Source organism: Populus alba, chromosome 8 (assembly GCF_005239225.2).
Source record: "Populus alba chromosome 8, ASM523922v2, whole genome shotgun sequence".
In the NCBI taxonomy this organism is placed as follows: domain Eukaryota; kingdom Viridiplantae; phylum Streptophyta; class Magnoliopsida; order Malpighiales; family Salicaceae; genus Populus; species Populus alba.
In genome coordinates, this window is record NC_133291.1 from 13,207,064 (window position 1) to 13,231,245 (window position 24,182).

The following is a 24,182-nucleotide window of genomic DNA, read 5'->3' on the forward strand; positions in this document are numbered from 1 at the left end:
TCCGTCGATATATTCCAGATAGTTGAAAAAAAATGACTGCAAATATCACTGCAACAGTTAACTCACCAACGAAATAACATATGATTCTCCTGTCGGTGATATGCTAAATAGTACCAAGAGAATTACCGATGGAATGAAGATGGTAATTTTTTTACATCTATTTTCCATTTGCAAAGCTATGAGTAAATTTATTAATGAAGGATTTACAGACAAACTAGAAAACCTACGAGCATTTTTTTGATAGATGCTTTCCTTTTGTGATCCCGTTGATCAAATAATTGCATATTAATTGTTAGTATAAATACCAATAAAAAATTTCGTTCTTTGATAAAACTTATAAATCTAATAGTCAATATAATTTAACTGTCTAGTGGAAATACATAAAAGAAGACATGGAAAAGCATTTTAAAACACTCAATTATGTTCGTAAGCGGAGACCTTAAACTTTTTTCAATGTCAAAAAAATAATAATAATAATAATAAAGAGAGAAGAATTAACACTTTAATTTTAAAACGTTCAGTCATGGCCGTGAACAGAATAAACGTCCTCTAATCAATACTTTATCCCTTAATCAACATTTAACTTTTTTTTTTAATTTTTTTCCAAGCATGATGTTAATTTGCATGGCAACGAAATTTTAATGCGAGTGATTTTACATAATATAATAGAAAAGACTGCTAAAAAGTCCAGTTGCACATGCCAGTACTGCTCTCGTCACCTTTTTCTTTTTTCTGCCTTGACATTTGCTCTTGTCCCGAATTCACAATCAACTTTCCTTTCATTTTACTGTCTATATAGCCTGCGTGGATAATAGAGAGAGACGAGCTGCTTTCTGATAGAATCTACAAATAGCTAGGGAATTCAGTGTTTTCCTTCTTTGATCATTCTGAGAGACGAAAAGGCTGGAGTTGTGATGCCAAAAAGATGAAAATAAACAACACAGATTGAGGAAATTTAGGAAGAGTTGCTACTTTGACTGTTCATCGACCTGGGATTTATAGAAGCCAGTCGTCGTTTGTTGCCTCCTTTAGGTCACTCACCTGTGAGTTTCTTTAGGAAAATGTCGAGCCAGGAAAGAAAGGTTCAAAGTATAAGGTTATTGTGGTATTCGTAGAGCCTAAGTTAATTTCTTGTGTAATTAAGCATGCAATTAGTAATTAATTAACCTTTCCATCATAGATTACGTAGAGTCGAATGCCATGAAATGAAAATAATTAATTTTTTTTTATAAAACGATGAGTCGAATGCCATGAAAGGTCACATCAAGGTATTCGTAATAGGTCATATTTCATTTTCCTTGATTTTAATGCGGTTGTCACCGGAGTTTTTTTGTCGGCAGAACCGGTCCCCTGCACTACACACGTGTGCATCCCTTGATGATCAGCCCTTATAGGCAGGTTGTGTCCTTCCATGGAAGGAAAATGAGATTCATTCCAATCCAAGATTCATTCATGGTATCAAAATAAGAAATTGGAGGATTAAAAGAAACGTTTCCTTTTCTCCTCGCCAATAGCGCCCTCCTTCTCGTTAATTCTCAGTATCTCCTATAATGAGTTAAATATGACACCTAAATAATCTTTCTTGTCTGTTGTGCGATTTTTTTAAAATAAATTAGCACAGCTTCACAAACTAGAACATGATAAAAAAATATAATTTTAATAAAGATATAATTGGAAACCTCAACTTTGATAAAAAAAAAAAAAATCAAACCATGAAATAATCCTAATTTTAACTCTAAACAAACCCCCGTAAGCAATTATTTAATCCCAAATCATAATTCTAGAACTAAATAATAAATCTTGAGCACTAACAATAACAAATATTAATCAATAACCCTATCTAACAAACAGGATTAAATTGAGGATAGATTTAGAATTTATATTTAAGCTTTTAGGTTAAATTAATTCTTTGATATAATATTAAAATCTTATGATCAAATGGTCATGAATTCGAATCTCACTATCTTTATTTATTTTATAAAAAATTAAGTACAATGTAGCATGAATTTATTCAAATTCAAGTTTAAAATGTTTTCACTTGAAGAAGTGTTTTAAAGAGTAATACAAATCATATATTTAGATTTCTCATAATAATTTAAGTTATTGAGTTGAGATGATTCTTTGACTTAGTATCAAAAGTTTTAATAATCAAACGGTCACGAGTTCGAATCTAATTACCCCCTGTTAGAGTTTCAAGTTCAAAGGTCTTTTATTTTCGGCTTAAAATCTCTTGAAAGTGCTTTTCATTTCCTTTGTGTGTTAGATAATTATATAAATCATATCTTGAGATCCTCGTTCTCTTTTCCAATTAAAATCTAATTAAAATTGCACAAAGTAATATAAATTTGTATAAATTTTGAAGTCTAAAAAAATTTTCATTTTAAAAAATATATATTAAAAATTAATACAAATTATAGTTTAAAATCTCTTCTATTACATTGAATTGTTTCTTTTTCAAAACAGGTTGACCAAGACATGGCATTATTATATAATGGCTTAGAGAAAGCCTGGCCAAGTCCAATTCACGTTGATGGAACGATAAACCCCACAAAGAAACAAAGGCAAGCTTTTTAGAACTGGATAGTGGATTTATTCTCTAGAAACCTCGAAAAAGATGAGCTGATATGAAATGTAATACCACATCGAGTGGGCTCTGCTGGTCTTCACATTCAATTCTCTCTCAAAGGAAGACAAGTCTGTTCTTTGTAATCATTAACATTGTTGTAGTTCATTGACTTAATCAGACTGGCCGCTAATTTTGGTCAGCCACTTTGGCCGGTTTCAATATTCAAATTATCAAATAAGAATGTTGTCTTTTAACGTGTTTTTTTTTTTTTTTTTTTTTTAAAAAAAAATTAGATTAAAATGATAACTACTGTATACAATGCTTTACTTGATTACTAAAACTTTAGAAAGCAAGAACAACACAAACTGTCGTGCATGATCTTACAAAGAGAAAGCTGTGTTCAAAACAGCAAAAAAAAATTGATAAGACATTCATGTAGAGCATGTTGCAGTATCTTTTACAGAAGAATAGCATCAAAGCATCTCGCTTTTGAACAGTGTTAAAAGGTCAAAGAAAATAAAGAGAACTCCACCTGGACCCATTTGTAAAGAAGAGATGGAATAGAATCATGCTAAAGAATGGTTATGGTAATGATGAATTCAGAGCCACTGGACATTATCCTTTTTCAAACGTCAAAACTCCTAGCATCCGCCCCCCTCCCCCTGCGACTGTAATTTTTAGACACACCAGGGCTATAAGATATGATTCATTTAATGGTATTTTCTCTAAATGTGGGTGTACGTCGAATATTTAAACACTAAAGGTTCTTGAAAGGTGAAAAAAGAAGATGGCAAAAGTCTCCAAGCATGGAACAGCAATGCCAGCGATCATTAATTTTGTCCCAGGGGCATGGTCAGCTTTCCTATAGCTAAAATCACAACAGGGTTTCCAAAGAGGCAGGCAGCCATTGAAATGCATACGTCGCTGACCTCCCCTTTTGCTCCAAATTGCTATATATATGCCTAAACTATGATTTGGGAGGGTGGGTGGCATGTTTAAATTTGCTACCAACTCGTGCTCTGTTGATTTGTAGCATGCTTACGGCATCGTTTTCATGGTCCATTTCTCGATCCTTATTAAATGGCCATGTGCAGCATGATGATGTTGCTCGAACAAAGTACAGCTGAGGGGGAACTGCTTGCTGCCGGGAAGACACATGATGATTATTCAAATCCATGTGTTTTGATTGATTTTCCACCTTGCGTGCTATGCACATGTAGTTTTTATCATTCGAGGCCAGTCATTTGTGACGTGAAAACAGAATCTAGCTTGCATCATTGCTTCTTAATTATATTGATGGCCATTCTTCTCAGATCCTGCATGCATAAATGGGAGATGCCACAGTTGCTTGCAAGGGTCCAGCCATAAGCATTGCAGGGTTGAATGATTAAGCATTATAATGCCATTTCAATAAAGCAGCTCATGAACAGACAAGAAGCCTTTTATAACCACGGGATCCAGATTAAACCCACTAAAGATGATGCTGTAATTACCATTTGCCGATGACCAGAATCCGGCCCATTAAAAGCCCATTTCTATTTGAACAATAGTTTCCTGCTCCATGTTTAGGCATCCATTTGAACCATTGTTTTTAAATCTTGGTCTCGACTCATAAACCCGGTTAATTTGGGATTTGATCAGGGCTAGTTTAAAAAAAAGTTAAACCTGTAAAATTCAAGTTATCTTGTTAAAATCTTGTTTGCACTCAAGTTTACTTTAAATAAATGAATGGTTTTTTTTTTTTTTAAAAAAAAAAAACTATATATTGTTTTATTAAAAAAAAAAAAAACTTTAAACAACATTGTTTTGAGTTTTTAAATGATTTGGATAAATTTGAATTAACCCATTGTTTATAATTAACACATTGCTTATGCTTATTAAAATTGCTTATGCCTATTGGAATTTAAATGTATCCAACACGCACTCATTCAGTACTTTCTTTCCACCCCCTTCAATCTAAGATTTTATACCCAAGCAAGCCAATCAATCAGCAGTGTACGTTCTAAATTTTTTATTTGACGAGTAACAAATAATCCACATTGCAATTTTAAGTAGCAAGAGCTTATTGTGTCAATCTATCCAGCACTTACTGATCTGGTCAGCTAAGCCAGGTTTAATAACACTGATTTATTAGGTTTCTGGCACATAACGTTTCTTTACATTGCAGTTGCATTCCGCATGATGCATCGAACTGCAGTAGCATATGATGTTTCAACTGGGAGCCAGAACACTTCTAATAAATACACATCAGTGGTTTTATTAAGCAGGTAAATGACAGTGTACATATCATTGCAGTCAACAGAAGCTTGACTATACTCAATGCTGTAGTTTGAATTTATTGTTCTTTTCATTTCTTGATTATTCATATATTTTCCCCTTTCTTCATTTCCCTGTGGTTTTTCTATTTTATACAATTCCGACTAGCACAATCCAATTCTGAAAAACTAAAGAGAAGATCACACCTGGGGTCTTGTCTGAACTACATAGACCTTACCATCACGTATTACACCTTCAATGTCTTGAGGAGATCCATACAGCTCTTCAATTGCACTTCCTGCACGAGCGATGCTAGAGAGGATTGTTCGTCGAAAGTTTTCATCAGTGATCAATGGATCGGATGAATAGTCGAGCACAACCTTCTCTTCTTCATCCATTGGCACACTGCAAAATAGTGAACTACTGATGAGCAAATAATAATGATAATAATAATGCAATCCTTTCAGTATGATTTAGTTTTCACGTAGGTTTATTTATTTCTGGGCTACATTGAGCATCTAGCCTATCAAAAGGTTTTAAGCCCATCAAGGGTATCCGGTTCATATGATTGCAGCTAAATTCTACCAGACTTCCTGCCACTCATGTTTTGAAACAGATTAAGCTATTTCTGCAGAAATTTCAAGTGCTGATTTGATATTATCAATCTCCGGCTATCCACCGTCCCTTCTTCCCTGTTAAACTCATTGTATATCCACCCTCTCAGAGTTTTCTGATTATTATACCTATCATAAAGGCCTGCACCGGCATAACCTTCTAGATCTTCACCATTGGAGTCAGATCGGAAGATAATAGAACGTTTTATAAAGAGCCCGATGGGTTTGCTCGGGTAACCCAACACCTGCAGCATGTCAAAGTTGTAAGTGCAAACGGTAAACATAACAAGAAAAACTAGGGTGCTTTATTAGCACCGTGGATATCATCATCTATAGCATAGATCCAGTTCTGGAAGCAACAATACAAGCAATTAGTGTACTTGAATTTGCAAGTCCTCCATGTCCACTTTAAAGTTCAAACAACCTAAAGAAAATATATGAAAGGTGCTTACCAGAGGAGTGTTTAAATCATTTTTCTTGCAGATAAAACTCAATGCACGGCCAGGATAAGCTCCAACTAGAGTTTCTCCAAGTCCCTTCACCACCTATATCAAGAGGGAGCACTAAATCAATGCCTTTTGCTTCTTCCACCTAAAGTGAAAGAATTTCCAGAGGGAAAAAGCAAACAGTGAACCAAAAATACAATACCTCAGCATATATCTCAGATGAATCCCCCGAAGATGGATTGGTTGTATGAATAACAAATGCATAATCAGCATCTATTACTTCCTGAACTAGGACAGCCATGCATAGATAATCATGGTCTAACTTTACTTTTCTTGTGCTGAAGTATGCCCTTTCATTCCATTTTGAAGCCCAGACCTGACAAGGAATTATGTAATAGATCAATGCCATGAACAGAGAAATAAAATAGTCAACATAATTAAATAAGCTTGACAAGAATTGGAAGAAACACTGCAAGGCACAGTTACAGGCAAGCATTCACAGTGATCAAAATATAGCACACGCATGCCATGTTTGAACACGGATAAAATTAGGGGACCATCAAACATTTAGGAAAGGGGTACCTGTCAACATCTACAACAAGCAAGCAGGAGATACTATTCCAGTTATACAATCAAAGACCTAGTTCTCTCCAAGGTAGGCTTATAAGAAATCACAATATGCCCACTTGTCATAAAATCACGAAGAGAGTTGATGGAACAGAATTATATGAGTCAACCACAAACCATCATAAGGATGTGAGAGTTCTTCTAGGAAGAACAGAGCAAGACATTGACAAAATTATCTGGAAATCAAAATGGTCTTTTCCAGCAAAGGAAAGCAGTCTACCTTCTTTATAGCCATCCATGCTTGCTCCCATCTTCGTTCACCTTCGTCACCAGGCCATGGCATCCCAGAACTTTGCATCTTGGTCTTCAGCTCTTGGACCTAAAATTTACTCTAGCCTTAATGATGACATTTAAATTTAAGTAACGATCATTGATACAACATTTAAATTTACTGGTTCACCAGAAAGTCATGGCCAATCATGTCACTTCCATGTATATGTACCTCTTTGCTTCTAATAAAACAATTGATTTGCCATAAACAAATGTAAAGTGTACCAAAATAATGAAAAGGATATTCCCATCGCCAGGATTTTACAACCAAAGTTAAGGATTTAAGACCCATATATAGATCTGGAAATGCCTGCATGTATGTTGCCTAACTTGTGATTGATTGATAGTCAAGGGGGGATGGAAACAAGGGGGATATATATTCGTTTATGATTGATATCCTCTGCTGGAGATATAAATATATCTATTTATGTTGACTGAAATAAATTTTGGGCATCATTAGTACAAAGAGCATACCAACTGTGGTGGTGCAGCCAGCTGTAAAACTGTATGGCGAATCTGACCAAGAGCACTAGACTCTTCTGCCAAGTTTTTCTTCAACAGTTGCAACTTATTGGCCACTTCCTGCAAGTTAACGGGAGGGGGAGACAGAGAGTCAGGTGGAAAATTTCTAAACAATGACATCTACCAGGGAAAGTGCTAGATCCCAGGACCCAGGAGTGCATGCCAGAAATCAGATACCTTCTGAAGCTGACAAAAACTAAATTGCTGCTGACCATTGAGTAACTTCAAGTCATCCTCATTTAGATATTGATAATAATTAATTTTAGTAATGAGTTCATATTGCACATCCAACAATATCTTACTATTTGCCAAAGATATCAAAGAAGGACAAAAGAAGTAACTGTTTTCTTCCACATCAAGACTTTCAAGAAAAATACAGTAGCATCATACAAATGTCCTCTCATTACTCTCATTACTCTCATTAACCAATCTTGACACCTAGCACAACATTAACGGGTGGATGGTTTGTGGATGTGCATCATACAAATGTCCTCTCATTACTCTCAGGTCAGGCATTTGCCTTGTTCAAATTCCATTTTGTCAAAAAATAATTCATTTGCAAGTTGGTTCTTAAAATTTTAAGCCCTCCTATTGAATTTCTACATTATCTGGCATGCATCCATTAAACAACAAAAATGGTGTTCACCCCATCTTGCAATCAACATCTGAACTGAGCCAGCTAGTCGGGTCGATTTAGACATAGAAAACTGCTAGCAAAAGACAATGAAATTTAGAAATTGCAATTACCCAATTCAAATCTTCATTTAGAACCTTCTCAAAAACTCCAAATGGTAAAGCAACTGATGTAGGAATCCCAATCCAAGACGGCACTTTTCCTTTCAAATATGAGATGTTGCGTGATTTGGCACCAACCTATAAAAGAATCCTCATAAATATTTCACTAACCCAGAAATGTACAGTTCAAACGACCATTGGGACCTGGTATTGATTTCTAGAATGAGAAAAATAAAGCAGTTCATTAAACATAGATTATATCCCATTTTGTAAGCCTAACCATTTCACTGCTAAACTCCTCAGAAGATATGGCATATCTGCTGCTGAACTGCTTTCTGACCAACTTTATAGGTGAAGGACTGACTTCTTTCAAGTTAGTTGAACTTGAATCTGCTAGCTTGCCCTCCTTTAGTTCACTGTGATTCATCATTGGTAAAAACAAAGTTCAGTACAATAGTTGTGAAACAGTGCAGATTGTGAGCAACAATGGGTAAGCAAGCCATGGAACAATAGGATAACCTATATGCTATATCTGCCAAAGTCGGTTTCAGATGCAACAATTTCCCTTCATATGCTTTAAGGTCGGCCAGAATATCAGGATCAAAGCATGTAGCAAAGCAAACCTGCCATTGACAATGTTCTCCTCTAAACATTACCCAGCAAAGAATTGGACATAAATTCAAACTAACAGATGCTTGCCTTGCTGTTTCTTGCTCGCACAGAAACATGAGATAGCACATCAGGCATATCGGGTGTCAGCACAGCAACTGTACCATCCGGAATTTCTTCTTCTCCTTTTACTCGTTTTGCAACTAAGATTGTTGGGAGCTTGTAAGTTTTATTCTGCACAGTGAGCAACTCATCCACAGCAACAACATATCCAACAGCTTCAACTGGGCTAATAACCTGCCAGCTGTTCCAGGACAACCACAATAGCATTTCAGAGCTACAGTCTGGTACTGCTACGTATTTATTTTCCTATGTTTACTGTTCAGATGTACGATACTTGAATGGATTGGAAATTTCCTTTACCAGTCATTAATATTAAAATCCCTAATTTCCTAGTGATCAAACAGGAGCTAGTTGCATAGACACTAGCACAAATAACATGCTAACCTTCCAAGATGAGCAGTCTGCCGAAGAATTGGATCAAGTCGATTAAGAAGTGTAGATAATGCTGCAGCTGATCCAGCACGGATGATTTCTTCAGTGAATATGTTCAGCTGAAATAAGTCATAATGAGAGTGGGTAAACAAATAATCTAGAATATGGAGGAAAAAGGTTTTCACTTTCAGACAATTGAAACATACAGCCCACTGGTCCACTCCAAGCAATGATCCAAGATACTCAGCTGATGGTTGCAAAACATTCTGGTACCATTCTGCTTTGCTAGCAAGGGCAAGGTGAGTTCTGTCAAGGACTGATTTTGAAAATAACGCCCAGTGGTCACTTTTGCTATTTGACATACTTAGTGCATGTTTCCATCCCTGCATATGCAATAAAAGGAAGTTCAAACGATAGTGGAATGTTTCCATTTATCTAAATAATTACAATACCATATTTTTTCTTACAGGCAAGTCAAAACACATATTTGAGAGTACCAAAGTCAAATTTTACCTTCAAGCAGTAAATAAGATCTTCATTATCATCTGATGAAAGTGCGAGATTTTCAAGAACCAAAGTGATGAAGTACATAATTTTCTGCTATCAAGAAGATATATAAATTACAGAATGAAACTAAAGCAGCATGTAGAGAAAAAATTGGATAAAAGTTTGTTAAGAATAACACAAAGTGAACATAGCATATAGCCAAAAGTAATTGTTGACAAGTAAGATTTACCTCTGGTCTAGCATTGTTTAATTCCTCATAACCCCGTTCAATAACTGTCCTAACAGTGGAGTCAAGTGCAATATCCAAAAATAAAAGATCCTTAAGACGATCATTGGACTTAAATAGAAGAGTTCTAAGCTCCTGACGAGCCTCTAGCAAACCCTGTATTAAAATAAACAAAAGGGCCAAGGTTGAAGTACAAGCGCAAATGGTAATTACAACTTCTGGCATCTAATTTTCTATTACCTCAAGAAGTGCTTCTACATTCTTATCTTCAACGTGTTCTAGTAGAAATTTAAGCAATTCCTGTTTGAAAGATACAGAACATACACAGCTGATTTTAGCATTCTATCATGTATAGATGACATCTAGATTGAAAATTCAAAATGAAGTTGAAAACATTACTGGGAAACCAGATGGCAAGCCTGGAACGGGATTTGTTTGCACTCCAACCATGAAGCCTTGACCCTGAGGAGGGAAGAGAAAAGTATTATCAAACCCAAGGACAGAAAACTTTGTGCAGCAACTTCAGCAAGTGGCATTACCTCAGATCTGTAGCCCATACAATTTCCAATAGCAGAGTCAAGATCTGCACCTGAATGAACTGCCTAAATTCAAAATAAAAAAAATTAGATCGATATCAAAATATTGAAGCCAAGGGTGGGAGTCAAAGGAAGTTCACTTAACATCAAAAGCAAATAGTTTACAGCTTAATAGACTCATAAACAAAATAGAGAATTCTTATCACTAACACATATATGATCAGCTACAATCAACTTGGTGTTGGCTACTTAGATCCATATCCTCCATTTAGTTTCTTATTATCTAAACTTCCTGTACACTGCTTTAAAACCAGCATAACAATTCTTTGAAATAATCATCTAGTATTCCTTCAGCTTGTTTCATTTGTTTCCGCATTTCTAGTGCCTTCCTCGGCAAATTTCCCATCTCAATTAAGTGAAGCAGCCACCAATTCGTCCCTCTACAATCTGGCTTCTAATCTCAACCAACAACTGGTTGCGCATGTGCACGTGTCATGCATTAACAGTCAAATTCATAGAGATAGGAGAACCAAAAACTAAACAGGGTGCAATTCTTCCATAGGAGGTGCCGAGGGTTTGAAAGAGAAATTGGTCATTATTTAGCAAGTCAAAACAGAAGCAACAAGATAGGGTGCATTGCCATAGTGTAATGGGTTTACAATAGGTAACAGGCATTATTTAAACCATGGAGCTCCCCTCCACCTGTCTTGAATTGGTGCCACCTTTTGCATTTCCAAAGGATGTATACATTTCATATATGGTCCTTTATTATGTTAGTATAGATATATCTCAACATCCTTGTCTCATGCTAATCTTACCAAGATGTTGCTTCTTCACCACCCAACTATAACTACTGTAGATCATGGATGGCCCACCAACACTTCACAGACGATCACAAACAATATAAAGTTCTAAATACCTTATCTCATGCTAATCTTATCAAGATGCTGCTTCTTTATTAACCAACATTAACTACCATAGAGTATGGCTAGCCGACCAACACCTCCTAGGTGATCTCAAACAATATATCAACTTCCATACATAGGCTCATACAATCCACACCATTTGATTATCCCACACGCTTAAAAAATTCTTAAATTGACCAGGACATAAATCATATCGTGTTTAGCACTTGATTGAAAACCATTATCTGTAAGAAGCACCCAACCAAGAAAAATATGTAGCAAACAATGATTGCACATGAAAATCAGTAAGACATTGATAACAAATCAAGTGCAGTCTTTATGTTCTAAGTGAACTACACATGAAGCTTTGATATTAATGACTTGGACAACTCACCTTCAAAGTCCTCATATAGTTTCCAAGATCATGCAAGAGACCATCCCTTTGATCTCTCCTGAAATTTGGTTCAGAATGGATGGCACGATCATAACTTAAAAGTCTTTCTTTTGTTATTCCATTATCATTCAAAGTTTTCCAGTACACGCTGGTGTTGAAGTCGCTTTTAATGTAATCAATTAATGCCTGAAAGAAGAAGTAATATATATATATATATATATATATATATATAAAAAAAATTGAAATCACTAAAAGTGTATATCAAATTCACATTTCCACCACCTGGCAGATTATAACATCATCAGGACTGGTGTTATTATGCAACTTCTGATGCCATTCCTCCATCATTCCACCTTTGCAATCATTGTTTCTCTAGAATCAACAAATAGTTAGCTAATCAGTCTTACAATGAACTCACATGCTAAGGAAATATATAGAGAAAGCAAAGAAAGAAAGATCCACTATAGACCTGTATCACTAGGATTTCATCCCGAATACGTTGTCCCACATCCCCTTCACCTCCTCTACCAACAGTGGACATAATCATTCTCAAGAGCTCCCGATGCTGTGGATTGTTTGCATAAATATCCTGAACCAAGTTTGTAAGCCTATCCTGAGCTTTACTGATTTCACTGCACAGGTAAGCGACTAATAAGAAATAATTTGTCATTCCTTTCAGAGAGCAATGAAAAGTGTAGCTGGGTTGGGTTAGTCGCTTTTGAAGTCCATTTTTGAGAGGAATGAACGTGAAAAATTTCATATCAAAAAGCTCTGACGCTCATTAGATAAAATAGTTTTTCATAATACTCATTTATCAAATGTTTTACCGTGGTTTGATGTTGTAGTTTTTATTCCATATGAGCTGCCTTGTGGCCATAAAGCGCATCCAAACAAAGATCCCAGCAAGACCCAATTCCCCAGCATCCTTGGCTTGATCCATCAAGTCTGCCGCAATATTGAATCTAACAAAATGAAGGAGAAGTATAACTTATTACTACCAGAACAACAAACAAAATTATCTTAGAAGGGTAGATATAAGCTCACATGTCAAATCAGTGAAGTTATGCAGCAACAAACTGGATTCAGAACTCCTAGTGCATTAATCAAATATATCAAAATTTCAATACCTCCATGAATAAAAAGCTAAATAAGAGACTTTCTTATGGATGCTTAAGTCCACTAACCCAGTGTTCACTTATTGTGCAAGTAAGGAGAAAAACAGGGAAGGTGGGAACAAACAGGGTTTCATGGCTGTTTCTTCATTATCACCTAATTAGCAAGGCACCATCACAAAAGAAATTACGGGAAAAAAAAAGACACATTAAGTTTCATGGAACTACAAATTTTTGAAAAACAAAAACAATGAGGCATTGTCACTTTCATTTTTCTTCTCCTTTGATATTAATATGATGCAAGCTAAGATCTAAGAAGCAAAAGTTTAGAGATCATTCACATTTTGATCATTCACATTTCTTCTACAAGTTTTCATTCTATAATCTATACGGGTAGCTGTTGCATGCCATAGACTGAGCATTTAGCAAAGCAAGTTAATTTCAAAGGTCAACAAGGTGAAAGGAGCATTGTGTTCCATTGCTTAAGTTGATGGCGTGGAATGTGATTCAACTTATAAGACATTAAATATCAATAAAAAGGGCAAGGGTGGCATGCTTTATGGGATGGAAGCCCTTTATTGCTTTGAAAGACAAAATAACATTGTATTTTTTTGTTTACTTTAAAAAATTCGAAGTGCATATAGCCCAGCTTTATTCCTACTCCTTTATGTGTTAATCCCGTTCCATAATAGTACGGAGAGACCAAATAAATTCCCTTAAGAGTTGCTAATAATCAAAATTGAAAAAACATGATAGCAGTTCTAAATATTATATAAAAAAATCTATTGTTAGAGACAATATTGTTTTTTTTTAATATGCCAGTAGTGCATGCAGCGTCTTCACATAATCACTTTGATAATAATTATATCGAACAGATTTATTATTTCATAACTAAAAATTGTAAGCATCTGCGATCCTTTCACTGCAATCTTTTTAACAAGTATTGGATAATGCCTCATCAGAGTTTTCAAAGCCTTATAACGAAGGTAGAAGGTATAAAATGAAGCTTCGGGGGCTGTTTAGCATCATTTGAAATAAAAGGCACTGTAAAGCATATATGTTGAAGAACGTTTTACAACCACAGCCACAGCTATCAGTCAAAACATACCTAAAACCACCACTGAACCAAAAAAAAATAATTTTCTTTTACAACCTTCAGGGGTTGATAGCTATCAGTCAACACAGTTATCATTCATTTAATCCTTTCATTAAATCTGAGTGACACATCGTTTAGGTTAAACTCTAAAAATTAGGGTTTTTAATTTGAGATTTGACAAATTTCAATATAATCTTTATTCTTCCAATTTCTTTTAATTGCACCCGTAATTGCCTCCCAACTAAAATTTCATGCAATGTAACCCCTGCCAAACTCAATTGTCAGCCTCAAAGTTCAGCATCTTTTCCAATTCGGTCCTTGATTCCCGATTTATGAAAAATAACCTTCAACTGATCATCAAACTTTTAATTGTTTTCAATTTGCCCCCCTGATTTTTCCTATTTTAGTCTTTGAAGTCTTGCACCTTTTATAGTTTAGTCCTTGGTTTTGAATTTCTTCAATCAAGTCTTAAATTGCCTATCAAACTTCAATATTTATACAATTAAGCCCTTAATTTGACCAAATTAGCTTTTCAAAATTGAAATTCAACCCCTAGACTTCAATTCCTTTCAATTAAAGCCTAAATTGAACTCAAAAGCCAATTTTCCTTGCAATTAAACCCTGAAAATTTTCAATTGAGTTCTTGAACATCTAATTTTGAATTGTTCTTTTCAAATTGAATTTTTCTTGTCAATAAGGCCTTCACTAGTCAAAGTTGAACAATAAATTTTTCAACTTTGGATATTTTGATCCTTCTTAACCAATCTTTGGCAAATTTCTAGATGTTCTTCATGTTCTTCCCACTTATATTTTTTTTTTTCCAACTTTTTTCAATTTTTTCCTGTATTTTGTGTTTCTTTTCTTTATTCTCTTTTTTCTGATTTATTTATATATTTATGTGGGGCCCCAAAATGGATAACAACAACTTATATCTCTAAGATATTCATCACTCTTTTAGTCACTTTGAAAGCTTTGATGCACGCTAATGATTGGCAAGCTTATAGATTCTAATTATTTTCACTTCCACTTAAGCACTTTATAGGTAAGATTGATAACACTACCAGGTCTCTTCTGCCAAGTTACTCACACTCAACACTGCAATTTTTTAGCTCAGAGGAACTGCAATCTCTTTGAAGCTCCCCCATCAATTTTTTTTTTTGACACTAACGAATTTTGGAAACCCCCCCTCCTGGCCCTATCCATTAAAAAGCTTTAATATCTAATATTTCAATCCTAACCCTTCCATCCAATTTGGTACCATTCCTTTTACTTCAGAAAAAAAATGTTTACTTATGTTCAAAGAACACAATTTAGTGGAGTTCAATTATTAAGTAAACTAGAAAAGGGCTGGAAAAAATTGAAATAATGACGGTCTTGTTCAAGAAATAAAATCAGAAATCTGCGTGTTTCCATTAGCAAACAGGACCAGGACAGCTGGGTTAGGATTGAAACAAAATGCTGACATTGTGACTTTATAGGGACTGAGAAGGAACATTTTGGAAACTGTAGTGAAACAATATGGTTTACACTAAAATTTAAAGAAAATGAAAGGCTTAGACACTAGAGAAACAGATAAAAAAACTTTAGAAAATTAAATAGAAGCACAAACACAGAGGAAACATCCCACTAACCACAGATCAGACTAAACAAGCTTGGAAAGTTCCATGTCCCGAAATTTATGGCTGTTTCTTTGGCACTAAGAAGGTAATAATGAACACTTTCTATGCTACTTATTCCTACAATTTCAATTGGCTTCCCAGTTGTAAAGAATCTGAGCAACAATTATTGGCATCTTCACTTGATCTTAAGGAAACAGAGACTGCTAATCTCTAGCTACGAGTTTAACAAAGAAAATGAACCAATGACTCACCACCACGTCTAAATAGAGAACACTGATCTAGATTGCGTGTTCTTACAGCACATGCAAGCAATATAACAAAACATGTCGAGCATTTAGAAAGGTGTAGTGCTTTATGCTGACAATAACTAGCACATTTCATAAAGTTTGTTGCAACAAGAAGAGTAAAATTTTCTTTTGATAAAACACAAAAAAGAAAAGGATTAACTACAAAAATACCCCGGAAAGACTCACTACCAATGTTGCCCTTCACTTTTTGCATTCATCTATTTTACCCTTACTATTATCTCAAGTTTTCACTTCTACACTTTCGTCCTCTTTTCATCCAATTTTATTATCAAAATCCATTAAACACTCATGTGGAAACTCTAGAATTTAAAGACTATTATTGTTTAAGAATAGGGAAAAAAAAAAGTAAAGATAAAAATATTCAATTTAAACTAAAAACTTTGGAAAAACTGATTTTGTAGACCCAATATTTTAAAATAAATACAAATTTAAAGTTAGAAGCTAAGAAAATTAACATAAAAAAGAAAGAATAATTGATTCTTATTTAGAAAAAAACTAGGAGTGGGGCTGTTTCACTGCGAGCCAGATCAAAATCCAACGACTGTGTTAAAACAAAAGTGAGTGTCGCAATTTTTTTCTTTTCTGCATGCAATAAAATATTTGAAATGAAGATAAAAACTTAAAATTAATCGAGCATCATATGCATTAATAAATGGAAAACATGTTGGTGTGGTTTATTCAACTTAACAGGTCAAAAGCAAATTGGTCGCCTTGTTCAAATGGCGATCTGGTTATAAAAAAAAAAATTAATGTCGTCATCATTTTAACTCCTACCTGACCCTAGATCAAATATGACACGGACTCTCAAAGGATTAAATCACAAAAAAATCTACAGAGTGAAATAAAAAGATGGCAACACATTTTATTGACTCATGCTAACTTGCGAAATCAACAACTCAGGTAATGGACAACCATAAAGAATTAAACTGATTGGACAATCTGCCTCTTTCTTTTTCCTTCACTTATTCTCTTTCCGGCATGGCCTTGACCGAGTCACAACTGACCCCAAATTCGATTAAAGAATGAAGATGAAATTTTAAATATAAATAAATATTGAAGAATGAAACTAAAAAAAAATTAGCTTAAAAAGAAAATCAACCAAACCCATGTGAATCTCCTAAATCGGGGTTAATCATTTAAACTCGCATCCCGTGAAATCCTGAATCTAGATTTAATCAAGAAGTTCAATTTCAAACCAATTTAATGTTAAAGAATGAAATCATAAGAAAAAAAAATTTAAAAAAATTGTCAAAGCAAAAAAGAATTGAAAAAAAAATGAGGATATCACATAAGAAAAAAATAGGAGGATGAATTCGTAAAAACAAATTAATTCTAAAAACTGTCTAAAACAAAATAAACAACAATAAAAAGAATGAAGATCAAATTTGATAGATGAAAAATTAAAAGATGATGAAATTAAAAAAATAATCAAAATCTATAAACCATCTAAAATAATAAAAATAATAATCAAAAGAAGAGGGATCAAATTTGAAAGAAAAAAATTGAGGGGCTGATTTGGAATTCTAAAGTGCCACGTGCAAAAACTAAGGTGGAGAAAGTAAAGAAGGAAAGAAACAAGAAAAGTCCATCAGCACCAAACCGGAAGTCAGAACGCCACATGCATTGCCATGGAATGGAGGGGCTACCGAGAAAAATCCAATCACACCAAGAAAGGTTGTCCTTGACCATTGGAAGCCTCGCACACACCGCTCAAAAACAACAGAAAGATTGATGTGCAGACGCGTGCAAAGCAAGCATCAACAATTTTTTTTTTAATATTATATATATCAAAAGACTAAATTGTCCCTAAGACAACATATATATTACAAAAAAAAAAAAACCGAAAACGACAAAATAGCCTTTGGTTAATATTTCATGAGTTTTTTCTTTTAAAGGGTACTAATGTCATTTTGATGTACTAATAAAAATGAAAAGACGAAAATGAATGTGGAAGGCAATTAATTATTTTTTTTTTATTTTAAAGGGTAATTAAGTAATTTCACTAGACAAAAAAAGTAAAAAGACCGAAGTAATAACTGATAAACTATGTATAAAGACAAAATTACCTCCAAAGGCAAGTTCATTATTTTTTTTTGGGAGGAGTAAAAAGTAATTACACTGTAGTGGTGAATAGTAAACTAAGTCTAAGGCCATAGAGTTTTTTCCTTCTATTTTAGTTTTTTTTTTTTTGTATTTTAAAAAACATTAAATTTTCAGGTTTTAATTTAATTTATTTCAATTTTTTACTATCAATTTTACTCATTTCATTCAAGATTTAATGAGTTTTATAATTCTAGATTTACCGCATAGATGTTTAATGGAATATGTCAACTAATATGGATGCAACGTGGATGGAAGGGTAGAATTTGAAAGAATTCACTAATGTTAAGGGTAAACTTGATGAAAGTGATTGATGAAGGGTAATATTGATAACAAGTAACAACCATATAGGTGAGGTGTGTTTTTGCAGTCAACAAGAAAAAATATGTATACATAAACATTTTACTGACCTGTGCATGAAAGACTTCTGTGCCTCACTCTCCATTTTTGCAATTTTATCCAACAACGCCTTGGCAGTACCTATGCCATCACCAGCATCCTTTGTCGAGAAAATCCAATTAGTAAATAAAAAAAAAAATTGATGAAAAGCAGGCTAAAAGAAATATTTGTTGGGATACGAAACTGCAGGCAACCTTTTGGACATGCTTAGATCCTCTGCCAAATTCAATATAAAAGTCTGAGCCATTATTCTTTATCCATCTTCCATTAGACAAAAGGACAAATGGCATCCCTATGAAAGTATCTTTTTCAATCTCCATTTCAAAAGATTGCACCTGTTAATAGGTACATTGTAGAATTGAAAGGTATTGTTAGATTTCCAAGCCCTTTGGGACATAGGAAGACGTAAAAAATCTAACATCTCACCTGGTAAGAAAATTCAGTGGACTCATTTTTAAGCTGTGTTTCAGCAGCCACCTGAAGAGAAATTGAACCAGGAGGCAACACATTTGGAGGTGGCTCCTGCAAAATCATGCATGCATTCATTACATCTGAAAATGTAATGGAAAAACTGGCTACGGATTATAGAAGATGAAGACAGTGATATCGATTCCAAAGGGCTATATCATCTTGAGTGATGTGTCTAAAGTTAATGTTTAAAGAATCTTACCAACCATTCTCCAGCCTTTTTAGATAAAGCCCAGTGAAGAGTAACTGGCTGTTCCAAATCAGTGGCCAAATGAACCTTCACCTTACCACCAGGCTTGGTTACAAGTACCTTGACAATGTGTGAGGAGATTTAAAGTTAAGAAAAGTTTCATCAAGTGAAAAACTGTAATTGATGGAGCAGGGGGACAAAGATAATTAGCTCATCCTGTACCAAAAGTTCCTTATCAGCAAGCTTAAAGATTTTCTTGTTCAGCACAGCACCACCATCATGTTCTTCCTTTTTCTTAGCAAAAAGCTCAACAGCCTTCAAGACTTTTGATTCCACTGAAGCTTTTCCCTCTGCAGATTTAGAAACCTTGTCCTCTACAGATTTAGCAGCATGTTTGTTGACAAGCTGCATTATGTCCCACTTTTTGCGCTGAATTCTTTCATTGCTAAAATACCTTTTGTTTTGAAGTTGCTTTGACTCCTCAGTCTTGATTTCTCCTTTAGTAATCTTCTTCTGAATCTCATCGATAGAGACACCTTTGTACAGTTCAGTTTGCAACTCTTCTCTTGCCTTTTCAAATTCCCTCTATATGCATGCAAACATTATCCAGCAAGTGCCACATACAAGTAATCAGGGTAAGTCTCATTAAATTGTAAATGGAAACTGACATGTATCAGTTTACTTTAGCAGAAGCAACTAAAACAAAAAACAAAACATTACGGAAACTAACCAACCAAGAAAAGTAAGGAAATTACCAGTTGCTGCTCTGGAGAATAATTGGGTTTCCCTGCCTTTTCCCATCTGATATAAGCTTGTATTTGCACAAGATCATCCGGTATTCTGTTTTTTATTTTAGAGACAGACGGCTCCTTAATTTCACATCTATCATTTTTGTTTGTTAGTTTTGCTCGGAGATCCTCAATGGAAGTACCTCTGGCTACTTCCTCCAATAGCTCAAAGCGAGCAGATTCATATTCCTCCTATCACAAGAAAAATTATCCATTAAAAGTACGACAAAATTCTTGAAACCTTAAAGCCTTAGAATTATAACTTTAACCAAGAAAAGGGTATTCCTTGGAGCATTGGTAGAAGTCTTGGGATGGCAAGCATTAGCTAGAAGTTCAACTCTTATCAGCCAACTCTTTATGAAAAAACACTAAAGGCAGGACAACCTCTAATTTCTCAAGCCAGAGACCTCACTTCAAGGGATAGTGACCTTTTTCAATGTACCAAATACATGATCGGAATAATTCCACACACCATTTCATTATTTAATAGTTTGTAACGAATTGCTCCTCTCCAAGTCATACACTGTTCAAGAATATAAATTTTGGTTTCTAGCCAATTATTATCACCCTGATCTCTTACTAAAGGAATATCATAAAATGCTAGGAAGAGAGGGAGATCATTGTGATGGATCGAATGGATTTCTGATAATGAAACAAGGAATTGAGAAGAGAAAGCATAAATAAGTTAGAGAGAGAGAAATAGAGAACCCAAAGAAAATTGTCTGAAAAGGGCTTATCAAAAGGGTTTAGGAGGATTGCATGTGCAAAGAAAAAAACCATGTCACTAGTGTTTCCTTGCTGACAAAAGAGAAAAAAAAAATGCAAAATTAAAATACTTTAGCTTGACCGTACAGATAGTTTGTCTTTATAATTAAACAGCAGCTTAATACTTGCCTTCTCTTGCTCAAGGGTATACATTTGTTTACCCTTTCTTTCCCACCTTAGATATGCTTGAATCTGTACAAGTTCTTCAGGAACTGAGACATTAGGAATTATCAACTTCTCTCTCATGGGTAACTTGATATGAAAGTTCTGGCCATTATTCTTAAACCTGCCAAATTATGATGAAATAACAGAAAGAATCATCCCATTGTAATGAGCTCATAAAACACACAGGGAGCTAGAAAAAGCAATATTATAGAAGCTCACCACTTATTCTTTGCTTCATCAACTACAAGAAACTCTATAGCTTGCATTGCAGGATCATCAATCGCTATGCTGATGTAAGAATTGGAACCAGACTAGGAAAAAAACAAAATATAAACAAGCTAAAATTAATCATTTAGATCAGCAAAACTTTTTTTGGCCAAATGAAAGGCAAAGAATCTCGTTTTTTTCTTGTTCACTCTTACCTTTATAAAAGGAGATCTGAGGGCTCTGTTCTTATAATTTTTGGTTCCATTTGGTTGACGAGAAGGAAGCACCCACTTTCTGACACATTAGAAAACCAACAAAAGAAAGAAAGATATCTGAAACTACAATGACATAAACCGAATTGAAAACAAAGCATAGCCCAAATATAGCCTAGTGCGGGTACACAGGACTCACTCCTTTCTATCACGTATTGCACCCCAGTGTAAGAGCAATGAATCACTACTATAAGTGACTTGAATATTTATTTGTGCGACGGATGCAGCCGAGGAATTGCTGACAAAAACCTGCTCAGTTAGAAGAAAGGAATCTGTATCACATCTACAATAACCAACAAAAATACCACAACTTGGCTCCAGTCATACATAGTTGACTATAAATACCTGCATTTCAATATTTCCATCAAGGTTGAATTTTCCTACAAGCTGCTGCACGGAAAGGGTTTGTTAAAACCTCCCAATACTCGGAGGACCAAAAACTAATGTGCATAACATAAGATTCATCCTACGCGAAATCAATTTGAATTTAGAAATGCAAAATAGCTGTTAAGTTTTATTATTATTATTAAAAGAGATTACCTCAGAAGAGGGCTCCATGGCTAAGACAGCTCGCGGAGTGAAAATAACAGAGCGGCGTGATCCTCCGATGCCTGATTCTGATCTCCTCAGTTTCAAATCGTTTCCATAAAATCTGGACGACCTACGGGCAGCTTTAAAAAAATATTTTGCAAATATTCCAGAAGAATCGAGCTTGCTTTGATGCTCTAAACTCGCTGGACGAAGCAAACTCTGGCAGTGGAATAATTTATGATGCCAAATGTTGCTATTACTCATACTCTTATATTATTCCTTCAAATTTGAACCTCTTATTAACCTTCAAGGATTCTAATAAACCCTAAATGTAAGTGAAAAATCAAAAAATTAAGACGAAAAGAGATTGCTTTAAGCTAAGCAGTAGAATTCAAAATTATATTCATCATTTATATGCAAACAGTTGAGCACATTTCCAATTTTCTCAAACAGATTCGAAAACGAAGAGATGCAGAGATGAAATTACCTGGAATTAACTGAATTAAAGGAAAGGAGGAGAGATTTCAGACTGTGCTTTTGTAAGGAAATTTTTTTGGAGGCAAGGAGAGAGCAGCGAGCGTTTAAGATCCTTCCAGTGATTCAGTGCATTGCAGACCATGCGAGCGATATGGCAATTTCAACACATCATTGATTGCGTGGCCATTTCTTGTGCGTCCACGTTTCTTAAAAGCTCGAGATAGGAGGAGAGAAGCGTGGGGTCCGTGGGACCATGACCACTGCTGGCTTTTGATATTTCTACTTAAAAAAAAGATTTGATTGCCCCTTGTTTACATTGCCATTTTCAATATTTACCATTTTATATTCCCAATATTATGATTTTTTATTTATTCTCTAGTTCTCATTTATTTAATTATAAAAAATAATTGTTTTAATAAATTACCATGCAGACTGATCTGTGAATTTATAAATAAAAAAGTGTAAGTCTAGTAAATTTTAAATAACTGGAAATAATGAAAAATGATTTTATTTTTCTCAAGGAAAGTTGATAAGATGGACAGCATGAATAAATGCCTTCAATATAATTGGGCAAGAGAGTTGCCCATCCACGCAAGCAATTCTTCACTTCTTCTTTCGGCTTGGCTATATGCTGCTGTGGTATCCATTCTTCTTGGTTCCACAAATATTCAGGTGCCGTCAAATTTTATTTTATTTTTTATAAATCACATTCTCGTAAATTAATGCAAACAATCTCATATACTGGATAAACTTATTTTTCTAAATTATATTTAAAATATTAATAGTAGATGTGATTTAAGAATTTAGAATTATATCATTAATCATTACTTGTGATATATATATATATATATATATATATATATATATATATATATATATAAACCCAACCAATCATATTAATCGAGTGATATAATATTTTTCGTTAATATTTATCATTCTCTTAACACATACATAAGTTCTTTCATAATAATGTTTTATCTTTAATTTTTAACTCAATCCAATGCAACTGAAATTATTTATTTATTTTTAGTTTTAAATTATTTATTTATTTATTTATATTATTTTAATGTGCTATTGTTAAAACAAAATTTTAAAAAATAAAAAATATATATATATATTATTTTAATACATTAAAAGAACATTTTAAAAACCAACTTTTATTATATTTTTTAAAAATAACCATTAAATATTCACTGCTCTTGTCAAGTATCCACATGATTGAATGGCATGTATTTTGGTGCCACGAAATATCAATTGGCCACACTTCTTAAAATATGCTTTTGTTTGTAATCCATTTGTCTATTGCACAATTGAAGTGTGTGTATTAATTGTGAATTTTGACTTTAAATTTAAATATTTAAATTCATCAAAAATTGTATATTAGAGTGATCCATACGTACTAATTAATGACCAAAAGCAATGAGACTGATGTTACTATAATTTGAGATTATTTATTATTTATAAAATATAAAATATTATTATTACCAAAACAATAAAACTTTATATCATGATCTTAAACAAAAATACTTTCCAATACAATAGAGTTTAAAGATATTTATAAAAAGAAAACATTAGCAGTTATTAAATATTATATTTATGATATAGTAAGAAGCTTAGTATTTTTCCTTATATATATAAACATAAACTCTCATAAGTTAAATGCAAGCTACCCAGCTACATTGTGCTTTCAAAGTTTTACTCTGATTAATTCCATCATTGAAAAGAAAAGGAAAAGGATAAAACAGTGGAAAATCATCTCCTTCCCAAAAATAAAAATCCGCGGGAAGGGAAGCTTTGAGACCATCAAGATGTTTACAACTACGTTTCACTAAGTTTTGAATATTTTTTTTATTTAAAATTATATTTTAATAAAAAAATACTTTAAAAAACGATTATTATCATTTTTTCCACCAACTTCTACACGAAAAAGCAGAGAAGAAAAAAAGAAAAATAAAAGCTAACAAATGTGATATTATC

The 24,182-nt window shown here is 33.9% G+C and overlaps 1 protein-coding gene across 9 annotated transcripts; it reads right to left on the reverse strand.

Moving 5' to 3' along the window:
* Positions 1-4,820: 4,820 nt before the first annotated feature.
* LOC118037876 (alpha-glucan water dikinase, chloroplastic) lies at positions 4,821-22,349 on the reverse strand. Of its 9 annotated transcripts, none has more exons than XM_035044040.2 (34): positions 22,216-22,349; positions 21,738-22,053; positions 21,543-21,584; positions 21,337-21,446; positions 21,141-21,219; positions 20,938-21,029; positions 20,683-20,839; positions 19,756-19,980; positions 19,223-19,585; positions 19,013-19,120; positions 18,769-18,864; positions 18,537-18,677; positions 18,354-18,442; positions 12,536-12,670; positions 12,178-12,340; positions 11,991-12,080; positions 11,709-11,894; positions 10,413-10,475; positions 10,273-10,335; positions 10,114-10,173; positions 9,877-10,029; positions 9,654-9,737; positions 9,347-9,523; positions 9,153-9,259; positions 8,736-8,949; positions 8,556-8,659; positions 8,317-8,452; positions 8,049-8,174; positions 7,254-7,361; positions 6,730-6,828; positions 6,085-6,258; positions 5,889-5,981; positions 5,566-5,681; positions 4,821-5,227 (listed from the first exon to the last, which is right to left on the reverse strand). In XM_035044040.2, exons 2-34 carry the CDS (start codon positions 21,990-21,992, stop codon positions 5,023-5,025), a joined length of 4,413 nt encoding a protein of 1,470 aa, XP_034899931.1. In that variant the 5' UTR covers positions 21,993-22,053; positions 22,216-22,349; the 3' UTR covers positions 4,821-5,022. The 9 variants fall into 9 exon arrangements, with proteins under 9 accessions (XP_034899931.1, XP_034899916.1, XP_073267199.1 ...); XM_035044025.2 differs by having other exon boundaries at positions 21,543-21,587; XM_073411098.1 differs by having other exon boundaries at positions 21,738-21,858; positions 22,216-22,334.
* Between the last annotated feature and the right edge of the window lie 1,833 nt (positions 22,350-24,182).

Coding starts and splice junctions, on each gene's coding strand:
- LOC118037876 (XM_035044025.2), bottom strand. CDS start 21,992: ATGAGTAATAGCAACATTTGGCATCATAAATTATTCCACTGCCAGAGT. Junction 19,121..19,222: donor TTGCTGATAAGGAACTTTTG/GTACAGGATGAG, acceptor CACATTGTCAAG/GTACTTGTAACCAAGCCTGG. Junction 10,174..10,272: donor GCTTGCCATCTGGTTTCCCA/GTAATGTTTTCA, acceptor TCTTTCAAACAG/GAATTGCTTAAATTTCTACT.